This window comes from Peromyscus eremicus, chromosome 8a, assembly GCF_949786415.1.
Source record: "Peromyscus eremicus chromosome 8a, PerEre_H2_v1, whole genome shotgun sequence".
Taxonomy (NCBI): domain Eukaryota; kingdom Metazoa; phylum Chordata; class Mammalia; order Rodentia; family Cricetidae; genus Peromyscus; species Peromyscus eremicus.
Window position 1 is genome coordinate 10,095,889 of NC_081423.1, and position 24,126 is coordinate 10,120,014.

General features: G+C 51.7%; 1 protein-coding gene across 1 annotated transcript in view; it reads left to right on the forward strand.

Moving 5' to 3' along the window:
• Ppl (periplakin) overlaps window positions 1–24,126 on the forward strand; it is a 49,625-nt gene that overhangs the window by 9,435 nt on the left and 16,064 nt on the right. The window contains exons 2-9 of the mRNA XM_059270050.1: window positions 12,656–12,755; window positions 17,738–17,892; window positions 18,521–18,641; window positions 19,171–19,290; window positions 19,373–19,414; window positions 20,560–20,721; window positions 20,805–20,912; window positions 22,351–22,446. Of these exons, the coding sequence (XP_059126033.1) occupies window positions 12,656–12,755; window positions 17,738–17,892; window positions 18,521–18,641; window positions 19,171–19,290; window positions 19,373–19,414; window positions 20,560–20,721; window positions 20,805–20,912; window positions 22,351–22,446 (904 nt within the window). The remainder of the gene's footprint in view (window positions 1–12,655; window positions 12,756–17,737; window positions 17,893–18,520; window positions 18,642–19,170; window positions 19,291–19,372; window positions 19,415–20,559; window positions 20,722–20,804; window positions 20,913–22,350; window positions 22,447–24,126) is intronic.

Below are 24,126 nucleotides of genomic sequence, written 5' to 3' on the forward strand. Positions count from 1 at the left end.
TCTAAAGTCTGCTGAGCCTCAGATAACTTCATTTAGAAAAAGAGGTGTAGGAGTGTAGGAGTTGCTGATGTTCTATAAAGCATCTGCTCAGTTCAACGCTGCTAATGGAGCCCGCACACATGCAAGGCCTGGAATTAAGGGCCATTGAAAAGTAGTGTGTGGTGATGCACCTCTGTAATTCCAGCAATAGGGAGGCTGAGGCAGGAGGATCATCAGCTGAAGGCCAATCCGAGCTACATAATGAGACCCTGTCTCAAAAACAAAAACCACACACACACACACACACACACACACACACACACACACACACACACATAAAACAAAACTCAAAAGAGGGTTGAGATCTCTCGGTCAGGAAAATGTTTGTCTTACAAGTATGAGGACCCGAGTTCGATCCCCGGAACACATGTTAAAAGCTGGGTGTGGTGTCAAGCATCCATCGTCCCAGTGATGGCAGGTGTAAGGTGGAGACAGTGGGTTCCTGGAAGCATGCTGGCCACCTAGACTGAATTACTTAGTAAAGTCCCAGGCTATGAGTGACCCTGTTTCAAATAACAGGTAGAAGGAGCTGAGAAACAACAGCTGAGTTGTCCTCTGACCTCCACATGAACATACAGACATACTCCCACCCACATACATGTCCACTCTTCTCCACCAGCACACACACACACACACACACACACACACACACACACACACTAAATAAAATGTGCAAAAGAGGGGCTGGTTATATAGCTCAGTAAGTAAAGGCAGTTGCCACCAAGTCTGATGACCTAAATTTGGATCTACTTGGTAGAAAGAGAACCAGTTCCCTCAAGTTGTCGTCTGACCTCCATACATGCACACCCATACACATACACACACACACACACACACACACACACACACACACACTAAATAAAATGTAATAAAAAGAAAGAAAAAGAGCCCAGCTCCAGTAACTATAGTACTACTCTTCCCAGGTCCTTAGATTTAATTAAATGACACATGAAAAGGCTGAGCAGGCGATTGGCACCTAGTGCATGCTCTGTGTTTAACTCTTGACATCCCAGTCATGTTACGAGCCACTGTGTAGAGGAGACCAGATTGGGGGCTTTACCACACCCAAGTCAACCTTTATCAGACCTGATGCTCCAGGAGTCAGTGAGCCCATCCCTGGTTCCAGAGGCTGGTAAGACCCAGAATGGCAGGTGGGACCTAGAATGTGGTGTGGCTGTGGCAGGCAGGAGGCTCTGGGGAGGTGAGCAGTTCCCTGGAAGGGGTGTGCACTCCCACGTTCCAGGCATTCCTGCTCAGACGTTTCCCACCTGCACACACCCGACACTCACCAAGACCGAATTAACCCCAAAAGGGAGGAACTGAGACAGGACCAAGGGCTGGTGCATGGGAACTGATTCAGGCCTGGAGAGGCAGGTGGCTATGGCAAGAAGGGAGTGCCAAGTGCCCAAGGCCCTACCTCTACATAAGGAGAGGCAGGGGCACAAAGACATGCCGGGCAGGCAGGGACAGCTGGGGGACAGGCAGGGACAGCTGGAGGGCAAAGACCTGGCCTCTCCAGGGTCACTAGGCAACAACTGGTTCTCAGCATGTCTGCTAAGGGGAAAAGGCTGTTCTCTCAGTCTGGGGACAAGCCAAGTCCCCATCTCTGCCCTGTGTCCTGGGGGGCTGTGAAGCCACAGCTGGTGTCCAGCTCATCTTCATACACTGACCCGCTACAGTCAGACCGGACAGTCAGGCTCTGGATCAATTGGGAGTCAGGTTGTCAAGGAGCTGGAGGCAAAGACCTGGCCAGTTTGTGTGTGTGTGTGTGTGTGTGTGTGTGTGTGTGTGTGTGTGTGTGTGTGTGTGTGTTGAGGTAGAGCAGAGGCCAGGGAGCAAATACTGACTTTATTAAGTATCCATAGGTACTAAACCCTGAGCGAGGCAGACAGATGCACTGAATGTTTGCCCGATTCATCCTAATGCTAGACAGAAGCCCCAGAACCTCCTGGAGTCATGCCCCCAACCCAGGTCACATGACTTGCATGTCAGGCTTGGGAGACTTCATATAAAAGAGTGTGAGTGGCCCCTGGTGGTGCGGGCCTTCTAGCCTAGCTATTCCCATTCTACAGATGGGAAAGCCAAGGCTCAGAGAAGCTTACTCCCTGACAACACAATAAGAAGAGAGGAACCAGGCATCTGACTGGTCTGTGTGCTTAGCGGACAGCTCTGCTCCCCTCTCCCTCTGGCTGTGGAAAAGGAGAAGTAACCTGCACAAAATAACACTTGGTCAAGGGTCCAGCAGGACAGGGGTCCAGCAGGACACAAGTCCAGCAGAACAAGGGTCAGGGTCTCCAAGACCCCTGTGTCCCTTCTTAGAGTGTTTGTGTATGATATGCCTAGTGGATGCCCCTGTTCCTGGCTCCTCCGGTGGGTGTCTTTGCTGGTATTGACAGGATTATGGGCTGCCCTGGCCATGCTGTGAAATCACATAGCACAGGGTTCAGATTCCAGTTTCCCACTTTGCAGGTGCTATCATTGTGTCCCCAGCATAAAGCAGGCCAGGCTGTAGCTACGGAACTTCTAACAGCCAGTGACGGAGCCGGTCTGCTCCCTGCCCTGCTCCAGATACATCCTCGGGACACAAAGAGATACCTGTTCCTGTTTCTGTGCCCAGTAAGCTCTTGTCAGGTCCTCATGTTCTCAGCCCCAGCCCTGGTTATGCCTATTTGTCCCCACGGCCTATGTCTTAGGGTTTCTATTGCTGTGATGAAACACCATGACCAAAGCAACTTGAGGAGGAGAGGGTTTATTTGGCTTACACTCCCACATCACAGTTCATCACTGAAGGAAGTCAGGGCAGGAACTTAGGGCAGGAGCTGATGCAGGGGCCACGGAGGGACTCTGCTTACTGGCTTGCTCCACATGGTTTGCTCAGCCTGCTTTCTTACAGACCCCATGACCACCAATTTAGGGACAGCACCATCCACAATGGGCTGGGCCCTCCCCCATTAATCACTAATTAAGAAAATGTCTTACAGGCTTGCCTGCAGCCTGATCTTATGGAGGCGTTTTCTTAATTGGGGTTACCTCCTCTCTCATGACTTAACAAGCCAGCACAGGCTCCAAGGAGGCAACAGCAACTTCCTAGCCAGCCTGGCCTTATTCTGTCCTAGGAAAATGAAGAGGGACATGAGAGGACCCCACTGGACTTGCAAGACCCTCTCAGCTGGCAGTCCCAACCACAGTCAGGCCTGGGCTGAAAGGGGCACTTCTGGGGCCTGTGAAGTCCTGGAACCCATCCTGGTCCTGCTCCTTTATATTCGATAGAGTCTAAGCCAAGTCTATGAGGTTGCATTTCTCAGGCCTCAGCATGACCCCTCCCTGACTGCTTCAGATGGATGTCTGATGGGCCACACTCAGCCCTGCTCAGTTTGCTGGAAATCCCAGAAATATAGAAGGACCATGTCCTTTTAAAGGAAATGGAGCTTTGTTCTAACTTCTCCAGCTTCCTCCTTAATGTCACTGTCTCCCCAGGCCCCTGGTGGCATCACTGAAGAAGTCAGGGCAGGAACTTAGGGTTCCAGGGTCCTTCGCTCCTTTCTGTCTGCTGTCAAGGAAGTTCCTCTGTCTTTGTCTTTCGTGGCCTTGGCCCGCCTGGGTGTGTGGTTGGCTGAGCTGTGGGATGGAGATCATGGGGTCAATGGGCAGGAGTCTCAGAAGTGGCATGGTGTTGTCTTTGGTGACAAGTAACAGGTGTCAGGACCCCCTGCTGAGGCCCATCCTGGCTTTGTGAACCTGGCTTCCAGGATCAGCTTGGCAGCAATCAAGCCCCGCCCCCCAAGAGGAGGGTCTCTGCCTGCAAAAGCCACACACCATATGGTGGCAGTGGCAGCCTCCGTTCCATTTTTAATGGCAACTCTAGAGGAAAGGACAGTGCAGAGAACCAGTAACGCCAAAGGCACTATTGCTGCTGATGTGCCAGGCCACCTGTGTGCACTCCAGAAGCATGTTGGGTTTCTGTGTGTGGTCAGACAGACAGTAGTACCCCACTGAGGAGCATAAATGACCACAGATCTCCCTTTAGATGCTGCTCTGAACCCCCAGCTCAGTCCTTGAGCCCCATAAATGTCTTTGGAACTCAGTTTGGATGTCAGACACAGCCTTTAACTAGGCAGCAGGATGTATTGATCCCGTTGTAGGGATGATGAAACAGGATCATGGGATAAACAATTCACTGGGCATAGTGGTACAGGTCTGTCACCACAGCTGCTGGGGAAACAGAAGCAGGGGAATCAAAATCTCAAGCCTAGCCTGAGGGCAGAATGAGTTCAAGGCCAGTTTGTACAACTTTGATCCTGTCTCCGAATAACTAAAAAGAAGGCTGGGGCTGTAGCTCAGGGGTAGAGCACTTGCCTGGGGTGTATAGGCCCTGGGTTCGATCCTCAGTACAAAAAGAATAGGTCCATTGTTGGTTGGTGTGGTCAGGGTCTGAGCCATGTCTGGAACACAGGTCTTTCCCCTCCACAGCTGTCCTCCATGTGACCCTGGGTGGTGCCTTTACTTCCAAAGTGGCCTGGGCAATGGGCAGATGGAGTTGACAGCTTCTGAGACACTTTCAGATGGCAATGTGCACTGACATCCCTGACCACTGCTCACACCCCTACTAGCTTCTGGGCATGGAAGGGAGGCTGGGCATGCCCTTTCCGTGGGGTACTTACTAGCCCTGTATTCTGGGGGCAGGTGGGTGGGAGTGCTTCCGTTTTTCTGTTCCAACCAAGTGGGACAACTGGATGAGGGTGGTGGGAAGGGCTGTATCTCAGCCTCCATCGAAGCCATCAAGAGTGGATGCCCAGTGTGGTTCATCAGTGAGATTAAAAGCCCAACCTGCCAGGCCTGTTCCCGTGCCCCTCCCTGTGGGTCCCACCCCCACATTCCTGTGCCCTGGCATGGAACTCTGCAGCTCTTACTCAGACCCCAAACCCAAAGAGCAAAAGCACAGAATGTTCCAGTCTCAGCTCTCATCTCTTTTCTGTAAAGCAGGATATAATGCTGACCTGGAGAGAGCTCAGCAGTTGAGAGCACAAACTGCTCTTCCAGAGGACCTGGGTTGGATTCCCAGCACAACACGGAGGCTCACAACAGTCTATAACCCCAGTTCTGGAGGATGCAATGCCCTCTTCCGGCCTCTGTGGGCATTGCACATATGGTGCACACACATACATACAAGCAAAACACTCATATACATAAAAAATAGATAAATTTCGTGGTGGCGCACATCTTTAATCCCAGCACTCAGGAGGCAGAGGCAGGCGGATCTCTGTGAGTTCGAAGCCAGCCTGGTCTACAGAGTGAGTTCCAGGACAGGCACAAAGCTACACAGAGAAACCCTATCTCGAAAAAAAAATAAATAAATAAATAAAATAAAATCAAACAAATTAAAATAAATAAAGCCACTTGTTTTAGAGGGCAGCAGGATTCCTGAGCAGTGTCATGGGTACAAGGGCCTGCTCAGCACTGGGCTGGTGACAGTCAGACTCTGGAAACATTCACTGGCATCTTCCAGGTGACTGGAGTTGCCTGTCCCTGAGAAGACAAGCCAGAAGAGTTCAAGGTCAGGCTGAGATATGTAGCCATTTGGGTTCAGTACGCTATATCTGCCTTCTGCTTTCATGGCTGCTGCCACTGCTGGCCACTGACCTGGTGGCTCTGCCTCTTAGGGTGGTCAGGACCACTGATGGCTTCTCCAGCTTCTGCTACTCAGCCTGGCCTCACCCCTCAGCCCCACAGGTCCTAAGGTCACAATAGAAGGGGAGGCAGCATAGGAAGGTGTCTCCCAAGACCACCTGAATGAGCTTGCTTATGTAGCTGGAGGAGGGAGGGGTGTTTGCACCAATCACAGCCTCTCACATGCAAATAAAGGTGGGGTTTGCACCAATCACAACAGTCCCTCGGCTGGGCCTCCTTCTCTACCTGGGTAGACAAGGTCAGCTCCAGTTCACTGAAGCTTGTGATAGGAAAAGATGGCATGCAAACCTTCGGGGCCGGAGCGTTTGGCTTTGATCACTGAGTGCTTTTCTAAAGGTGTCTACCCAGTGTTCTAGTCGGCTGGTGCTGGCATGAGGGCAGTTCCTCTGGCTATTTGACTGACAGTACTTTTGTTCAAGGCTGCCAGGGCAGCAAGCCAGAGTCCAACAGCGGCCAACTAGGGAGTCACAGCACACCATCCCCCAAACCTTCGCTTATTTACAGGGAAAATAAAAACCAGCCATGCCGACAATATAAACTTACTACTGTCACTAACAGTGACACTGACAGATTCTGACAATACGTAACACCAGCCAGGTATGCCAGGTAGAAGTGGGAACCTTCACCTGTCTCAGCCCCAACCCTCAGGTGGAAGGATCCCTTAAAGTCGAACCTGGACAACAGAGCTCCTGTCTCCCCCCCGCCACATACTCATAACCACTATGAATACACTTTTGTTTATATTGCAGGGGTGGATTCCTGGGCCTCATGCACTGAGCCATCCCCCAGACTCACTCTAATCATTCTTGTTATTATTTACCTGTTGTTGATCTTTTTCTGAGATCCGGTTGCACACGGTAGAATTTCCTATGTAGCCTAGGCTAGCCATGAACTTGCAATAATGCCCCTGTCTTGGCCTCTGGGAACAGATGTGCGCCACTATGCCCAGCTGGCCAGTCTCTTTAGAAAGAGCTTTTATGAGACAAAATATACTAACTCTGCAATTCACTCACTTAGTGGATGCAACTCTCGAGGTTTAGTATGTTCACAGATGTGTACAGCCTAGAACACAGATGTGTTCTAATTCTAGAACATTTTATCACTCCCAACTCCCCAGTGCCGTCCCCGCCCCCCAAATCCTTAGCACTCCTGAACCCTCTCCTGGCTCAGTCTCCAGCCTCATCTAATCTGCTTTCTACTCCTGGGGATTCCTCCACTCCACATTTCACATCAATGTGTCCTTCACATCTGGCATCTTGCCCTTAGTTGTGTTCACAAGGTTCATCCTTAGGGTAGCAGGCATCAGAGCTTCACTTGTGTTGTGGTTGGGCCATACAGATGAGCTACGTTTTACTTATCTGATCATTGGTTGATAGACATTTGAGTTGTTTCACATTCTTGTCTGTTATGAATAGTATTGGGCAGACAGAAGCCGCATTATCTCTCTCTCAGGTTTAGATCCAGGAGCAAGGACTCATTGGGTTAAATGGTGAATCTACATTCAACTCTTGGTTTATTTACTTATTGGTTTGTTTTGAGACAAAAATCTCTCAATGTATCTCTAGCTGTCCTGAAACTCGATATGTAGACCAGGCTGGTCTTGAACTCACAGAAATCTACCTACTGATAAGTATTATGAATCCCCAGTAATGGGTTTCTCCACCAATCCAATAAGGCAAATCAAGCCAAATTAATAAGACCAACTTTAATCTGAGCAAAGCACTCCCAGGTGATCTCTGGGGAGGGAAGAGGAGAAATCCCGTGGCAGGTCTATGGACCGGAGCTTAAATACCCTGTAGGCACAGTCTTGAGCAGCTCTGGGGAAGGAACCACTGCTTGGTGGGCTTTCTGAGAGGGGCAGGGTTTGGAAAGAGAGGAGGCAGAGCTTCCAATGGAACACCTACTTCTGCCTTTCAAGTGCTGGGATTAAAGGCATGTGCTACCATACCCAGCTTACTTATTTATTTATGCATTTATTTTATTTATTTATTTGTGAGGCAGGGCCTCATGTAGCCCAGGCTGGTCTCCAATTTGCTACATATTGGAGGATGAGGATGACCTTGAGCTCATCCTCCTGTCTCTGCCTCCTGAGTGTTGGGATCACAGGTGTGAGCTACCACACTTGACTTTATTCTGTGGTGTGTGTGTGTGTGTGTGTGTGTGTGTGTGTGTGTGTGTGTGTGTGCATAAGTGCAGGTACAGTCACAGGAGGCCACCTTGAGTCCTCTCTCTCCGCCTTGTTTCATTGAGACAGGGTCTCTTAATGAACCTGAGTATCTCTCTCTCTCCCTCTCCCTCCCCCTCTTCCTCCCATCTCCCCATGCCTCTGGCTAGGCTGGCAGCCAGCATCCATCAGCAACTCCCTGTCTGCCTCTGTCAGTGCTCAGGTTGCAGAGGGGTGTGGTGCCGGGCCGACTTTTACATGAAGACTGAGATCCGAACTCAGATCATTACTGAGCCATCCTTCCAGTCCATCCTTTTTCCCCCTTTGAAGACAGGGCCTCAGATACCCCAGGCTGGCCTCAAATTTGTTATGTAGCCTTAGACTCCTAATGCTGCAGCCCTGCCTCCTTAAGTGCTGGGATTATACTTTATGTATTCAGTTTTTTCCACATCCCTGAACCATTTCATATTCTCACCAGCAGCCCATGAGGCTGGGCGACTTCTCTCTGTCTTTGTTAGCGGTTGATACTGTTTTTTTATTATTTTTTATTATTCTTATAACCATTTCAAAATGTGTAAAAGTGTGGCACTTTTGAGCACATGGCATCTTTTTCTTCTTCTTCTTCTTCTTCTTCTTCTTCTTCTTCTTCTTCTTCTTCTTCTTCTTCGAGATAGGGTTTCTCTTTGTAGTTTTGGTGCCTGTCCTGCATCCCACGCTGTAGCCCAGGCTGGCCTCAAACTCACAGAGATCCGCCTGGCTCTGTCTCCTGAGTGCTGGGATTAAAGGCGAGCACAACCACCGTCCATCAAGCACATAGCATCTTAAACCAATCTATTAAGTATGTGCTATATGCTATAAGGCCCGCAAGATTATCAAATGGAGATGTTAAGGGCATGGACTCTGGGCACTGCCTCAATTGGAATCCTGGCTCTGCCATGTAATTACTGTGTGACTCAGGAAAGGTTACCTAACTTCTCTGGTCCTTATTTTCCACATCTACAAAGTTGGGATAATAATATGGTTCTCCGTCATGCTAATTACAGGGTTCTAAGAAGATAACGTCAGAAGGGAGTAGGAACCTGGCATGCAGAAAGTCAGTATTGGCGCCTGTTGTTATCATGATGTATGTTGTTGCCCTGTGTTGGGTCATGTGGCTTTCGCAGCATCTGTCTGGGTAGCAGTCAGTGCTCAGGAGGAGAACTGCTGCTCTCTGTTCACAGGCTGTGTGACTCCGGGAGAGTGTTTTGACATCTCTGAGCCTCGTTTTTCTCATCCACACAAGCCTCCTTAAGTCTCGGTGTGAGAATGATGCAGAGGTGGTGTTGCAGTCTGGCCAGTCACTCAGCCAAGGCCAGACGAGCAAGGATGTCTTTGTGCTCATCCTCATTCAACAGATGGAGAAACTGAGGCACAATTCCTCCCAGCTCTCTGTGCCCCATGCTGTATGCTGAACTCTGCCGGAACAGAGATGGAGTTCCACAAGTGACCAGCCTGTGGCAGTGCTGGCTGAGCACGTGACACATTTCCTGAGGGGAAGCTGGGAGGTCCTAACAGCGGCTTGGGCCAACAGGAGAATGTCAAGGACAGCCTTGCCATCTCCAGGTGCAGTGGACGGGCTGCCGGTTAGAGCGGGAGGTAGGGCATTTGTTCTCCTACGGTCTGCCCAGCTAAGGAATGGGAGAGAGCAGGGTGGGCCCTGACCGCGCCTCTGGGAAACTCATTGCATCCCTCCTGACGTGGCTTCTGCATGAATTCCCCCACTCTGATCCTTCTTGGCTCATCCTGCCGACACCAGCACCTATTGCTGGGCTTCTCAGAGCCTTTTACTGGCTTGTGACTTTGTCTGGGCGGGGAGGCTTCCTAACTGCCTGAACTGGCAGAGGTTAGCCCTTGAGTGACTTACAGCATGAGGGTTCCTGGGCCTTTCTTTGGGAAAGGCTGCTTCCTCAGTTGATTCTGCAGAAGTGGTGGCCTGAGCCTTGTTCTCTGTGAGCCTCCATCCTGTGTGCCCTGGTCTGGCACAGGGCAGGTCCTTGCCAAAGTTGAGGAGGTGGGCAGGTGCACTTATAGCTTCCATTTGCTACTGTTATTTCTGTCCCCAGCTTTGCTCACCTCGTTAATACCTGGCATGCTGGTGGGTGTCCAGGTCCCCCGGAGAACGTGAAAAAGAACAGCGATGGTCTTCCAGGCTCTGGAGACCTGCACTCTGAGGTCTGTGGCAGTGCTCAGGAGCCCCAGTCTCTCCTGAACTAGGAGGGCCACTTTGAGGATCTAGCGCCCCACTACAGTGAGAAATCCAAGGCGGTCCCTGAGCCTAACCCAAAGGATGCAGCCAGGGCTACCTTTCTCTGCAGCCTCTCCTTATTGGACATTGTGGCCAAGACCCCAAACTTGTCCACACCTTCCAAACCCATCTGTATAATGGAATGCTGTGCCGCCGTGGAAAGGAGTAGTGTTGTCACAAAGACTGTGACAGGGATGGACCTCGCAAATGCTGGGAGAAGCCAGACAGGAAGGGCCACAGATAAAATGCCCAGCATAAAACGCACACAGGTAGAGCAGTGGTTGCCAGGAGGGGAGGGGAGAAGGAGGTGGGAAGCAGTTGCTAACGGGCATGAGGTTTTGAGGGTGACAAACACATTCTTCAGTTAGATAGTGGTGACGGCTGTGAAACTCTAAATATACTAAAACCCACTGTATCTGTATTTTCAACGGGTGAGCCAATGTGGCGTGAATTGTGTCTCCAAGAATATACTGAGCTTGGCCCAGTGGCCTACAGCTATCTTGCTGTCAGTCGGCCAGCTGGGTCCTTCTGCTCTGTTGAAATGGTGGGTGGGGGAGGAGCTCTGCAAGGGCGGGGCTTTAGCATTAATAGGGCTCTAGGTGCTACCCTGGGTGATTGACAGCAGATAGTTGCTGTAGCAGGTAGACGCAGCAGGGGAGGCATCCAGCTAGTCTCCAGTCTTGGGCAGGCCTCAGGTGCTTTAGCCCTGCATGCATTAACATTCTTTTTTTCGTTTTTGGTTTTAACCACTCTGGAGATAGACCCTAGAGCTCCACCGCTGACCTGATCCTCAGCCCTGTTTTTGCTTTTTATTTTGAGGCAGGGTCTCACTATGTTGCCTAAGCCAGCCTTGAACTCACTGTGTAACCCTGTCAGACCTTGAATGTGTGATCCTCCTGCCTCAGCCTCCCAAGCAGATGGGATGACAGGTCTGTACCACCAGACTCAGCCATATGTCAACTCGGGCAGGCCTGGGCCACTGGGACTCTCAGCTCCTCAAGTGTTTCAGCTCTCAGGTGGCCTAGAACCAGAATTCTGCTGCTCTCAGGAGGCAGAGACAGGCGGATCTCTGAGTTCGAGGCCAGCCTGGTCTCAGAACAAGTTCCAGGATAGCCAGGACTATGTAGGGAAACCCTGTCTTGAAAAAAAAAGAAAGGAAGGAAGGAAGGAAGGAAGGAAGAAAGAAAGAAAGAAAGAAAGAAAGAAAGAAAGAAAGAAAGAAAGAAGAAAGGAAAGGGAGAGAACCCAAAATTCCTCAGCCCCTGCACCATAGCACTACAGGTCTCTGTGGCTTCACATCGCAGCCACCATTGTTCCTTTTGCCATTGTTAACCACTGTTCTGTGGCTTAACCCCATCGGCTGTTGGGGTTGTTGGGGTCCAGCGCTCCTCACTTTTGCAATGATACCTAACCTGACAATTTCAGGGGAGGCAGCATAGAAGGGAAACACTCCCAGCCAACTCCCCAAGTGAGGTAACACCTGCTTATATAGGTAAAAGAGGTATCTGTACCAATCACAGCACACCCTGCATGCAAATGAAGGTTCATATCTGCACCAATCACAGCATACCCTGCATGCAAATGAAGGTTCATATCTGCACCAATCACAGCACACCCTGCATGCAAATGAAGGTTCATATCTGCACCAATCACTGACTTTTCTCTTTAACATCAATCACAGCAGTCCTTCTGATAGAATGAATGCCAGGGGAAGTGCTCCTGCTCTGGCTTGGGTAGGAATAGTTGTGGAGTCATCTTGAGTTCACCAAGTTTTGTGACATCAAAAAGTCAATGTAAACTGTTTCAAATGGTTCTGACTCCAGCTGCCTTCAGGAGTCATGACAACCAGCTTTGGCGGTCATGTAGTTTATTCAAGGTGTCCATGGAGTGCTCAGAACACACAGAGCTGCCATAGGGCAGTCCTGCTATCTGTCTGACCCACAGTCTTTTTGCATGAGGCAGCCAGGGCAACAAGGGGGAGTCCATTCTCAACGTCTTTGCTTATTTGTTAGACTATGCACATCAGCAGCGCCTACAATAAGAACCCAAAGGACCATCATTAATACTCATAGATTTCAACAAAGTTTTAACTTGCCAAGTGCCACAAGAACCGCTGGGTACCCCTCATATATGTCTCAGTTCCAATACAGATGGCTTGAGTTAGGAGTGGAAGCCGCCAATACTAAGAGGCCAACTCCAGGAAAAAAAAAAAAAAAAAAAAAAAAAAAACATAAACAAAAGATTCGTGCTTTGACAACATAGCCAAATAGAAGCTTTAAATCCAATAGACAAAGTGAGGTCTGGTACCCCTGCCCCACACACTGTTTGTGAAGTTAGTGGCTATCCTGTGGGGACAAGCTAACTCCTGGAAGTCTGGCTGGGTTGGCAGGTCCTGCTTGGGGCCTAGGGTGGGCCAGCCTGGGAGACTGGAGGCTAGGGGCTTGCACTGAGTCCCACCTCCCTGCTCCTTCCGTCCACAGCATCTCCAACAAGGAACTCTCAGATTTGATTGAGCAGCTGCAGAAGAATGCGGACCAGGTGGAGAGGAACATTGTGGACACCGAGGCCAAGATGCAGAGTGTGAGTGCCCAGCTCTCCCCACCAGGGCCTTCTCCATCTTGGTCTTCACCCAGTAACACCAGCCCCAGGGTCACCCACATGCAGAAGTCTTTGTGGTTGCTACAAGAAACACAGCTCTTGGCATCTAGAGGGTGGGATCAGAGACCTGCAGTACTCACTCAGCCTAGCTGTGGCTGAGACTTATGCAGCCCAGGGCCTACATGCTAAGTTCCTGCACTGGGCCTTACAAAGACTGAGAAATTGCGAGAAAAGATGGGAGGGGTGAAGTGGTAACCCAGTAACACAGTAGAGGGCTCCTTAGCTTATACTGTCCTCAAGGACATAGGTGGAGCTTCTTGGTGTGTGGGGGGGGGGTGGCTTTTTCTGGGCAGAGCCTTCCTCAGAGTGCAGTTTCCCTGTGAGCAGAGCTTCCCCTGGGTGGAGCTTCCAGGTCTGGAGGAGAACTCTTAGGGGTCTCACCTGGGGTAGGATCTGTACTTGTACTCATTGAGTGACGTTTCCATTGTCTGATTGCCTCTCAAAGGGCAGGAGCGCTCACCTAGTCAGGGTGGTGCAGGTTCCAGGAAACCCAGCAGGTACAGCCTGGGGCTCCACAGGGACACCAGGGGTGTCTCCCTGTACACCTCCGGATGCCACAACACCGTCTGCAGCCTTCTTTGCTGGGGAAGGCATATCACTTTCCTATTCTTTCTCTCTCCTCCTGAGCCCGGAACTCCAGCGCTGGGGAGGGAACCCGTTAAAATCCCAGAGAATCCACGCTAGGCAAGTCTTCTTCTGGCCTTCTAGTGAGGTGCTAAAAGAACTGGGGACTAGGCAGGTGACAGCTGGCCCCAGGAGTGGCTGCAAGTGGGACTGCTAGACCGGACAAAGAAAGCTGAGAAGCTAGGTTCCATTTGAATTTCGGAGCACATTCCCCTGAGTGTCAGCGGGCCCTGGTACTGTTCAGGGCTCACTTGTACTCTAGGGTGGATTGTGGTTTATCTGGAATTCAAGTGTAGCCAACAGCTGTGTTTCATCTGGCATCTTAGTCACCAGGCCCGGAGCGGTGGGGACTGAGGGTGGGGAAGTGATGGTCTTCGAGGTCCCACCACTGTCTCTAGCCTCTGTTGTGGCTGCTCCTGCTCCCACAACCACTTCTGACAGACGACGTGTGCCATCCCAGCCAGGGCCAGTCTACAGACAGCCAGAGTGCCCAGAGGGTAGGGTGCGAGTGGCTGACGGCAAGTAGGGACGCTGGGGTCAGGAAGCCAGGGGGTCAGTCCTGGCCCAGGATGGCCCTGCGGGGACTCGGGAATGGGATCACCTTCTCCCTGCCTGGGATCCTTGAACGTTCCTCCTCAGCCTATATCCTCCACCACTCAGAATACCTGTCCCCCCACAACATGCCTCTGTGATTCCTTTTTTTTTTTTCCTACTAACCCCTCTCCTGGTGCCCTTCAACGGTGTTTTGTTTTGGTTTTTTCCTAAATGAAAACCATCTTGTTAGGGTGTGTGTCTGTTTTCCTCACTACCAGGATAGTGCATGCTCGTTACTAACATTTTAGGAGAGAGAAACAATATGATGAGGGACATTAAAATCCCATAGAATCCATCTGCAGAGGTAGCCAATCTTCTCTCGCTTTTGTGTGTGTGGGGTGGGGTGGGGGTGTGTGTGAATGTTCGGGCTTCCCTTTGGGTTTGTCTGAGGAGTGACTCAAATTCAAAGTAACAGTCTGCCTGGATGGAGTGCTGGAGATGGAGCCCGGTACAGTGTGCACATTAGGGAGATGCTAGATCACTGAACGACACCCCAACCCTGAGCTGCTTCTTAATTTCAACAGAACAAAGTTGAAAAACAGCAAATTTGGTGGGGGGGGAGTTGTTTTTCAAGACAGGGTTTCTCTGTGTAGTCCTGGCTGTCCTGGAACTCACAGGGATCCGCCTGCCTCTGTCTCCTGAGTGCTGGGATTAAAGGTGTGCACCACCACTGCCCAGCCAGCAGCCACTTTTTGAAAAGCACATGGGCCAAACCATCTCCTTGCTCTGTCCTTTCCTCTCTCTCTCCCTCCTGCCCCCTTCTCTCCTGCTTCCTCCCTCCCTCCCTCGTTTGCAGAAGGCATCATTATTTATTCATTATATTGCCCAAACGTTTTCCTGCGCTTTTCATTTTCATAACTGGTGAGAGTTACTCAAGTAACAAACTTAACTGCTCAAAGGGCAACACGAACAAAGTGGGCACCGTCCCCTCCCCAGGGGCAATGCCCCTGCTCTCTCTTCCCCAGCCCCTGCCAGCACTCCTACTCTGTCTCTTGTCGTGTGACCTGCATTTCCCTGTGACAGAGCTGTCCAATGAGGTGTTGTGTGTGCAGATGTCCGCTACTGCAGACAAGCCTGAAGGATGGAGCAGTGTCCCCTCACAGCCCCTCCCCCAGCTGTCCGGTGCCCACGCTGGACCACCTCATTCTGCCATCTGTCCGTCAGTGAGCTGTCATGCCCCAGCCCTGTCGGGCACTCTGATCCTAAGGACCATTTTATCAGGGTGTAACTCACGGAAAGAGCCCAAAAGTGACCCCCATCTATGAATTCACCCCTCTGAAAGCTGTGTTTTGGTAGATAGTCACCTAGGCGGGTCAGAATACCTAGATAGGAATTTTCTGGAAAGCCTTTGGTGCTCACCCCCTAGAGTGACCACTCCCTAACCCTTCTCACTGTCCATTAGTTTGGCTGACTTGTGCCCTCAGCCACCCACCCAATGTCCCCCCAGTAGGTCTCCTCATCTCAGCCAGGTGTGTTCCACCCATATCGTCTGCAGGACTCAGTAATGATTAACACATTTTCCTTCTGAAGAATTAATCTTTGACACTGTGGCTGCCCAGGGTGGCCTTTGACTCCACAGCCTCAGCTCCAAGCCACTGGGGGGGGGGGGGGAGGCGGGGCTCCCTTCCTGCCCCAACTCCCCAGGTAGCCAGGGGTGGGAAGCCTGAGTACCATCTCCTCATCCAGAAGGAGCCGAGTGCTCCTGTACCCGACACTGTGGTGCCTCTGTACCCATCCTTCCTTTTTCTTTTTCTGCTTTTATTTTTACTTCTCCAGTCCTCAGGTGGAGCCCCAGGTCTCGCCTGCTAAGCACACGTTCTGCCACGGAGCTGCACCCCCATGTCCTCAGCTTCCTCCTCTTCTTCCTCCTCCCCTGTTAGACAGAGTCTCACGTCTCATGTAGCCCAGGCTGGCTCTTTCTCCTTTCCTCCCTCCCTTTGTGTTTGTGTTTTTTGAAAGGCATTATTTATTTGTTTGTTTGTTTGTTTATGTTTATTTACCTGGTGTGTGCTCACACCACAGCATGTGTATGAAGATCACAAGACAACATGTAGGAGCTGGTTCTGTCTACCATGCAGGTCCTGGGATGAACTCAGTTCCTCAGGCCTGGTGGCAGATGCCCCACGCACTGAACAACCCTATCAGCGCCCTTCCCTGGTTTTGTTTTTAAGGATTCATTTGTGTTTGTTGTATGTGTCTGGGTGTTCTGCCTGAATCTGTGTCTGTGCATCACATTCGTACCCGGCTCCCATGGAGGCCCGAAGAGGGCTTTGGATCCCCTGGATCTGGACAGAGTTCCAGACAGCTGTGCTCTGCTGTTTGGGTGCTGGGAACTGAACCAAGGTCCTTTGCCTGAGCACCAGTGCTCTTAACCACGGAGCTCTCTCTCCAACCCCGTTTCCCTTTGTTTTTTGAAATAAGGTCTTGCTATAAAGGGGTGGCTGATGTCAAATTTGATTCTCCTGCCTCGGCCTCTCCAGTGCTGAGACCACCTTCATGTACCACCACACCCTTTCTTCTCACTTTAAAAAGCGATGCCTGCTTTGCCCCTTACAAGACACTCATGGTCTGAGTGTGCCGTCCAGTATTCTTAGGACCTCTGGAGAGCAGTGCGATATTCAGTGGGCTCTCTGCCCTTTCTTTTCCTGCTCTTCCCTAGTCCTGTGCCCGGCAGCTGCCCTTCTGCCTCCTGCGTTGGGGAGTTTTCACCATAATGGAATCCCACGCTCATGGTCACTCTGTCTGTTTCTCTCCAGTCTCAGCTCCCTGGTGGAATTACCTCTGCCTCCGCATCCCCAGCCTGCTCCCTCTTCTGGCCTTTGTGGTGCTGAGATAGAATCCAGGTTCTGCACCTGTCAGGCAAGCACCCACACTTACTGAACTGCACCCCAGTCTCAACTTTCCAGCTCACACCCTAATGCTGAGAGTCTGCTGCGTGGCTCCTGAGAGCCTCAACTCAGGCATGGAAGGAGCCCTGTGTTTGGAGTCCTTCTGTGCTCTGAGCCAGGTGATTGGCTCTTCCTTGGATTCCTTCTGTGCTCTGAGCCATGTGACTAGCTCTTCCCTGGAGTCCTTCTGTGCTCTGAGCCATGTGATTGGCTCTTTCTTGGAGTCCTGTGCTCTGAGCCATGTGACTGGCTCTTCCTTGGAGTCCTGTGCTCTGGGTCCCCAGATCATGTGAACAGCCCTCACTCTGCTCTGGCTTTCCCCTCACCACTGCCTCCAGCCAAGCAGCCTCTCACTGGTGCCTCCAGCCAAGCAGCCTCTCACTGGTGCCTCCAGCCAAGCAGCCTCTCACTGGTGCCTCCGTCATGACTTGCTCTCTGTCTTTCCTCAGGACCTTTGCACAGGCTGTTCCCTTTTCCTAGAGCATACCTTCCCTTCGGTCCTTCATCCCAGATTATGTCAGCACCTCAGAGTGGCTTCCCTGAGCTGGAGCTAAAGTGTATCTCCTTGTTCCCTCGCTGGTGCCTGTGAGCTTTCTGTAGCTTGCCTTGCAGGAGGTCTCCAAGCTTGGGCTATGAACACCAGGCTGGCAGAGCCATGCCTAGGTTCCAGTGGGACCATTCACCCCGGTGTCTTGGTGCCCAGCTGTTTTTGCTGAGGGCCAATTTGGACAAAGCCAAGCCCTGTGGTATCATTACGGACTCTGAGTCTCCAATATTATCCTTTCTTTTCCTCCTCAGGACTTGGCCCGGCTGCAAGAGGGGCAGCTCCCTGAGCACCGGGACACGGCCCTACAGAAGGTTTCTGAATCAGAGAAACTGCTGTATGTGCTGGAGGCGGATGCGGCCATCGCCAAGCACATGAAGCACCCACAGGGGGACATGATCGCTGAGGAGTAAGTCCCTTCTGTGTGTGGTCCCCGGGGGCATGCGAGGCTGTGTTCCAGACAGGAGGGCTGCCACTCTCTAGCTCTCCGGGACCGCTCTCCGCTGCAAGGTGTACACAGCGCAGGTAGACATCAAACATGTGTACTAGAGGCCTCAAGTTATACTTACCGACAAGGTGGGGACTGAGGCTTTGGGAGTTGATGTGCCCACTGCTTCAGGACTCCATGGTCTTTGTATCTCCTGAGCTTATGGCCCACACTGCAGTTCAACATGGGCGAACCAGCGCCCACCCTCTATGGTCAGGGGTCTTCCCGTGTCCCATATGCTCCCTGTGCTTGTCTGTATGTGACACATCCCTGCCTGTGCCTGTGCTGGGCATGTGCTTCAGTGTACAGTGGTCTTGCCTATTTCTTCCAAAACCTTCTAGAGTAGCCCCTCAGTAAATAGAGAGGGAAGGTTGGAGAAAGTGGACAGGATGAACAACGCGATTCAGAGGCAGTCTGGTGCCCAAGGCCACTGTCCCCGTCTCTAGGTCACTGATGTGAAGCCCAAGCTGAGACCCAAGGCCCCGCTAGGGCTTACATAGTGATCATTTGGGCAAGTCCCACTAACATGGTAGCTTATCCCCCCACGCAGCATCCGCCAGCTGAAAGAGCGTGTGACCAACCTACGGGGAAAACACAAGCAGATGTACAGCCTGGCAGTGAAGGAGGCCGACCCGAAGGTCAACTGGGCTGCACTGGTGGAGGAGAAGCTGGTACGGCCTGAAGCAGGGTCATCTCACAGCACCTCGGCCCTGCTGAGTAGGGGTCACCATTAGGAAGTCTCCTGAAATTGCGTGACAAGAGGAGTGGGGCTCAGAGGACAGTGCCCAGCCTGGAGTTACACGTCAGACCTCATTCCCTGCCAGCTCTGCCCCTCATGCCTAGCTCGTTGGTGTCCTAGCAAGACTATGTGGGCAGACTGGCAAAGCTTGTGGCAGCCACAGCTGGGTGACTTTGTGGCATGTCTCAGCCACTGTTAGTAGTGTGACCCCAGGAAAGGGACTTCCCCTCACCTGTCTACCTGTAAAATGAAAACAGCGACCAGGGTCCCACAGGTCACTATGAGATTAAGGCATGAGCATCAGCAGTGGTCCAGATAGATGCCTGCCACCACTCACTCCAGAAAAAGTGAGGGAAAATGCACTCATTCAGCCGGGGTCAACAGCCCAGGCTCCTGTGGGCTAGGTTGAAGTCTGCCCCCAGCCCACATCTCTCCCTGGTGTCTCTCCACCGACCCACCAGGACAAGCTGAGCAGCCAGGGCTTTGGGACTGACCTTCCTCTGGTGGACAGCCAGGTGGAACAACACAACATCTTCCACAATGAAGTCAAAGCCATTGGGCCCCACCTGGCCAAGGACAAGGTGTGTACGTGGTAGAGACTTGGAGGTGTGGGGCGGAGAGGGGCTCACTTGATCTAACTTCATTCCTTGGCTCTACCCACAGGAGCAGAACAGCGAACTCCAAGCCAAGTATCAGAAGTTGCTGGTGAGAAGCCCTGGGGGGTGGGAGAGGACAGGGGGGGGCTGCTTGGGACACCATGATCTTCTAAAGGTGACACTGCTCCAGTGTCACCATAGCAGTCCGTGAGGTGCTGGGGTGGAAGCCAGGGCTCCGTGCGTTCTAGGTGAACACTCGACCAATGGGGTGACACGTAGCCCTACTCAATTCTTTAGGCAGCATTACTACATGCCAAGTAGATGCCATACACTTTCTAGAGCATGCTCCAGGCTTGTGTGCACATGTGCTTGCATGTATGAATGTGTGAATGCTTGTCATTGTTCTTTTATTGTTGTTGTTTTGTTTTTGAGACAGGGTTTCTCTGTGTAGCCCTGGCTGTCTTAGAACTCACTCTGTAGACCAGGCTGGCCTCAAACTCAGAGATCCGCTTGCCTCTGCCTCCAAGTACTGGGATTAAAAGTGTGTGCCACCACCGCCGGGCATCATTGTTCTTATTCTACAGAATGAATTACAAGCCTCCTAGTCTTCCCTAACCCTTCTTTGCCCTCAGAGACTTCAGATGCTCCTCTGAACATAATCATAAGGGGCTGAGATGTAGCTTGGTTTGGAGAGTGCTTGCCTAGCAGGCATGAAGCCCTGGGTTCCGTCCCTAGCACCGAATAAAATCAGGCATGGCAGTGCATACCTGTCATCCTAGCACTTGGAAGAAGAGGCAAGAGGATCAGGAGTTCAGGGTCATCCTCAGCTATATAGCAAGTTCGAGGCCGGCCTAATCTACATGAGCCCTGTCTCAAGTGAAGAAATAAATAATAAATAATGATAAAAAGCAAATGTAGAAGATACAGCTGCTGCTTATGGAGTGCCAGCTATGTGCCAGTCCCTGTGCCCTCTGGGTGAGCACTTTACAGATAGCAAACTGAAGCTTCAAGGAGACATCAGCCCCAGGGATATCTTCTCCCTTCGTTCACTGCTGTGTCCCCAGTGCCCAAAAGCGTGCTACACCTCCAGTTGGTGCTCCATTGGACACTTTGGGAATGAGTGTTTCAGAGGATCCGGGACTCATCCAAAGGGGCCTGGCTGGGGAATGGCGGAGCCGGGCCCTGAGAGAGGTGGGCAGGGACGCCGAGCCAGGCCCTGGCGCTGTCTTCACCTTACGCTCGCTCATCCCACAGGCAGCGTCACAGGCACGGCAGCAGCACCTGAGCTCCCTGCAGGACTACATGCAACGCTGCACCAACGAGCTGTACTGGCTGGACCAGCAGGCCAAGGGCCGCATGCAGTATGACTGGAGTGACCGCAACCTCGACTACCCCAGCCGCCGGCGCCAGTATGAGGTGGGCGCAAGGCCAGGTGCAGTTCTGGAGTGGGACACAGGGCTGCCGGGCCAGGTGCTGACCCCACAACTGCTTCCTGGCAGAATTTCATCAACCGGAACCTGGAGGCCAAAGAAGAAAGAATCAACAAGCTGCACACTGAGGGCGACCAGCTGCTGGCGGCCGAGCACCCAGGGAGGAACTCCATCGAGGTGCGTGTGCCTCAGGAGAGGGTGCTCACTCTAGGGGTGTCTCTGCTCCAGCTGGGCGCTCCTAGCTGCACCCCATGGCCACTGAGCCTCCTGACTCTCTTTCCCCGGCTGCCTTGGTACTCTTCCAAGCTCTGCCTGGGCTGCCAACTTTTGCCTGGATGTGGCCCAGGTTTGTTTTCTGAGGCCGCCATGCAGACTGTCACATGTGCTCACAGATCTAGGCTGAACTGTGAGTCCCGGGTGTGGCCAGAGCTGCATCCTCAGATCTCCCCCATCTCTTCCGTCCGTGCCTGGTCCTCTCTCCTTCGTTCGGGAACTGGACCTCTCCAACCTCTGCCGGCAACTTCTTGCTCTTTTCTTCTGCCTGTCTGTGTCTTTTCTTCCTTTTTTCTGTTGAGACAGTCTCCCTACGTAGCCCAGGCTAGCCTCAAACTCACTATCTCTGTGTGTCTCTCTGCCTGCCTCCTCTCTCCCCTCTCCTCCCCTCTCCCCTCTCCTCCCCCCTCCCCCTTCCCCTCCCCCCTCCTCCCTCTCCCCTCTCTCCTCTTTCTCTCATCTCATCTCACTGTGTAGCCTTGGCTGACCTCAAACCCATAGAGATCCACCTGCCTCTGCCTCCCAAGTGCTGAGATTAAAGGTGTGTGTCACATGCCTAGCCTAGGCTATAACCTAGATCCCCCTGCCTTATTCACCCTCCTGAGTCCTGACCACCATACCAGCTGTTTCCTCTCCCTTTAAAGGACCTAATTCCACCATGATTTCACCTTGCAATCTTCAGTCAGCCCCGTCTTTACCCTATTTCCAAGTGGTCCAGGTGGAGAGAGCCTAGAAGGTACTCAGCCTGCTCTGGGCAACCACCTACAGAAGATTTTTTCTTTTACAGTGCTGGGGATGGGACCCCAGGCCTAGAACATGCTAGGCAAGCATTCCCATTACTGAACTTATTCTTAGTCCATTATAGAATTATTCTAGACTTAGTTTCATGTAGCCCAGGCTAGCCATGAACTTACTATATAGCCAAGGATGGCAGGATGACCTTGAACTTCTGATCCCCCTGCTTCTGCCTCTCCAGTACTGGGATTACAGGTCTGTGCTGCCATTCCTAGTGTTTATATGATTCTGGGAATGGAACCCAGGGCTTTGTGCCTCCTGAGCAGTACTCTACGGTGGAGCCACAGCCCTCTTTGTGTGAATTGGTTAAAGGCAGCACTTTGAGTAGACACAGCCCCCATCTTGGTTGTACACGGTAACCCTCCTTGGCTTTTCAGTATGTCCCCCTCTTTGTCCCATCAGAACAGGAGCTGGCTACCTTGGCGGGGGTCTTCACCTGGGAGGGAACCCCCCTTTCTCTGCCCTCCCCACCCGGATTCCTACCAGTCCCTCTCTTGGCATCCCAGGTGCCTGGGCGGCAGTAATGGTTCTCTCATCTCCCTGGCAGGCACACATGGAGGCAGTTCACGCCGAGTGGAAGGGTTACCTGAACCTACTCATCTGTGAGGAGAGCCACCTGAAGTACATGGAGGACTACCACCAGGTACCTGCCTGGCTCCAGGAGCGTGAGAGGGTTTGGGAGTTCCTGGGTGCGTGCGGGGCCTCTTGAATGCATATGGAGGTCAGAGGACAGCTTTCCACGAGTGAGTTCTTGTCCCTCCGCCGTGGGGTCAGGGAACTGAACCCAGGTCATCGTGCCAATGCCATGGGCACTTTTACCTACCAAGTGACCTCACTAGACCAAGGCTTTGATTGTTTGACATAGGAATCCATGTAGCCCAGGCTAACCGTTCTCTATGAATTTAACTCCCAATCCTCCTGCCTCCATTCCACCTGTTGGGTTTAATTTTGCTGAGTTATACAAAACACAAAACTTGCCAGGCGGTGGTGGCGCATGCCTTTAATCCCAGCACTCGGGAGGCAGAGCCAGGCAGATCTCTGTGAGTTCGAGGCCAGCCTGGGCTATAGAGCAAGGTCCAGGACAGGCACCAAAACTACACAGAGAAACCCTGTCTAGAAAAACAAACAAACAAACAACAATATGTGTGTGTGTGTGTGTGTGTGTGTGTGTGTGTGTGTGTGTGTGTACAAAACATAAAACTTTCCATTTTAGCCCCCTTTCAAGAAAACTAACATTTCTACCCCCACCTTTTTGAGACAATATATATAGCCCAGACTGTCCTTGAACTCAAACTCTCAACAATTCTCCTGCATCAGCCTCTGGAGTAGCCCTCCCAATCCCAGCTCATTTTCACCACTTTACCAGTTGCTCCATTCACAATACAGGACAACCTCAGCCTGTTTCCTCAACTCTCCCATCAGCCAAACAGAAACTGAGGACCCAGCACCTGCTTCCTTCCCCCAGCCCCTGATGACCTCTGACCCACTCCCTGCCTTGTTTGCCGGGCATTAGCTAGAGTGGGCATAGGATCAGGGACCATGCCTCTTGTCCTAGCTTTTCTCACTGAGCGGTGTCCTGGCACTCACCTCGGTGTAGCATGTTTCTGCACTTCGTTCCGTATCAAGCAGCTGCCTATTGTCTGGGTGGGCACCTGTTTACATCCCCATCTAGCCATAGAAACTGGCATTTGCATGGGACTGTGTGTTTCTAATAAGAGCTGTAGGTGACTGTCAAAATGTAGGGGCTTCCTCACACTTCCCCAGTACCAGGGGTCAAACCTGGGGCCTCACACTAGCCAGGCAAGGCTCTCTCTGGGTTATATCCCCAGCCTTCCTTTACCTTTTGTTTGGAGACAGTCTTACAAAGTGGCAAACTTGAACTCACTGTAGCCCAGGTAAACTTAAACTTGTGATCCTCCTGCCTCAGCCTTCTGAGTGGCTAGGATGACAGCACCACCAAGCCTGTTTGATTTGAGGTCTCAAGATTGGAACTTGAACTCAGCAGACACTCTTGTTGGAGTGTCTGAGCCATATGGGATTTCACAAAGATCCAAAAGTCCTACTTAAGGCAGCAGTCCAGGGGACAGCTAAAAATAAGTGAGTCAAGATCTGACAGACCAATGAATGGGCAAGGGAACTTTCCAGAACAAGAAGAGGAAGCAGCTAGCCAGGCTTAGAATTAAAGTATGATTAGGTGCTGCTTAACAGTGCAGATAGCTTCTGGGAAATGCATGGTTGGGTGATTTTGTTAGTGTGTCAAACCCATGGAGTACACAGTGGTTTCACTGGGTGAGATGTTGTAAGGTACCTGCCATATGGAGGG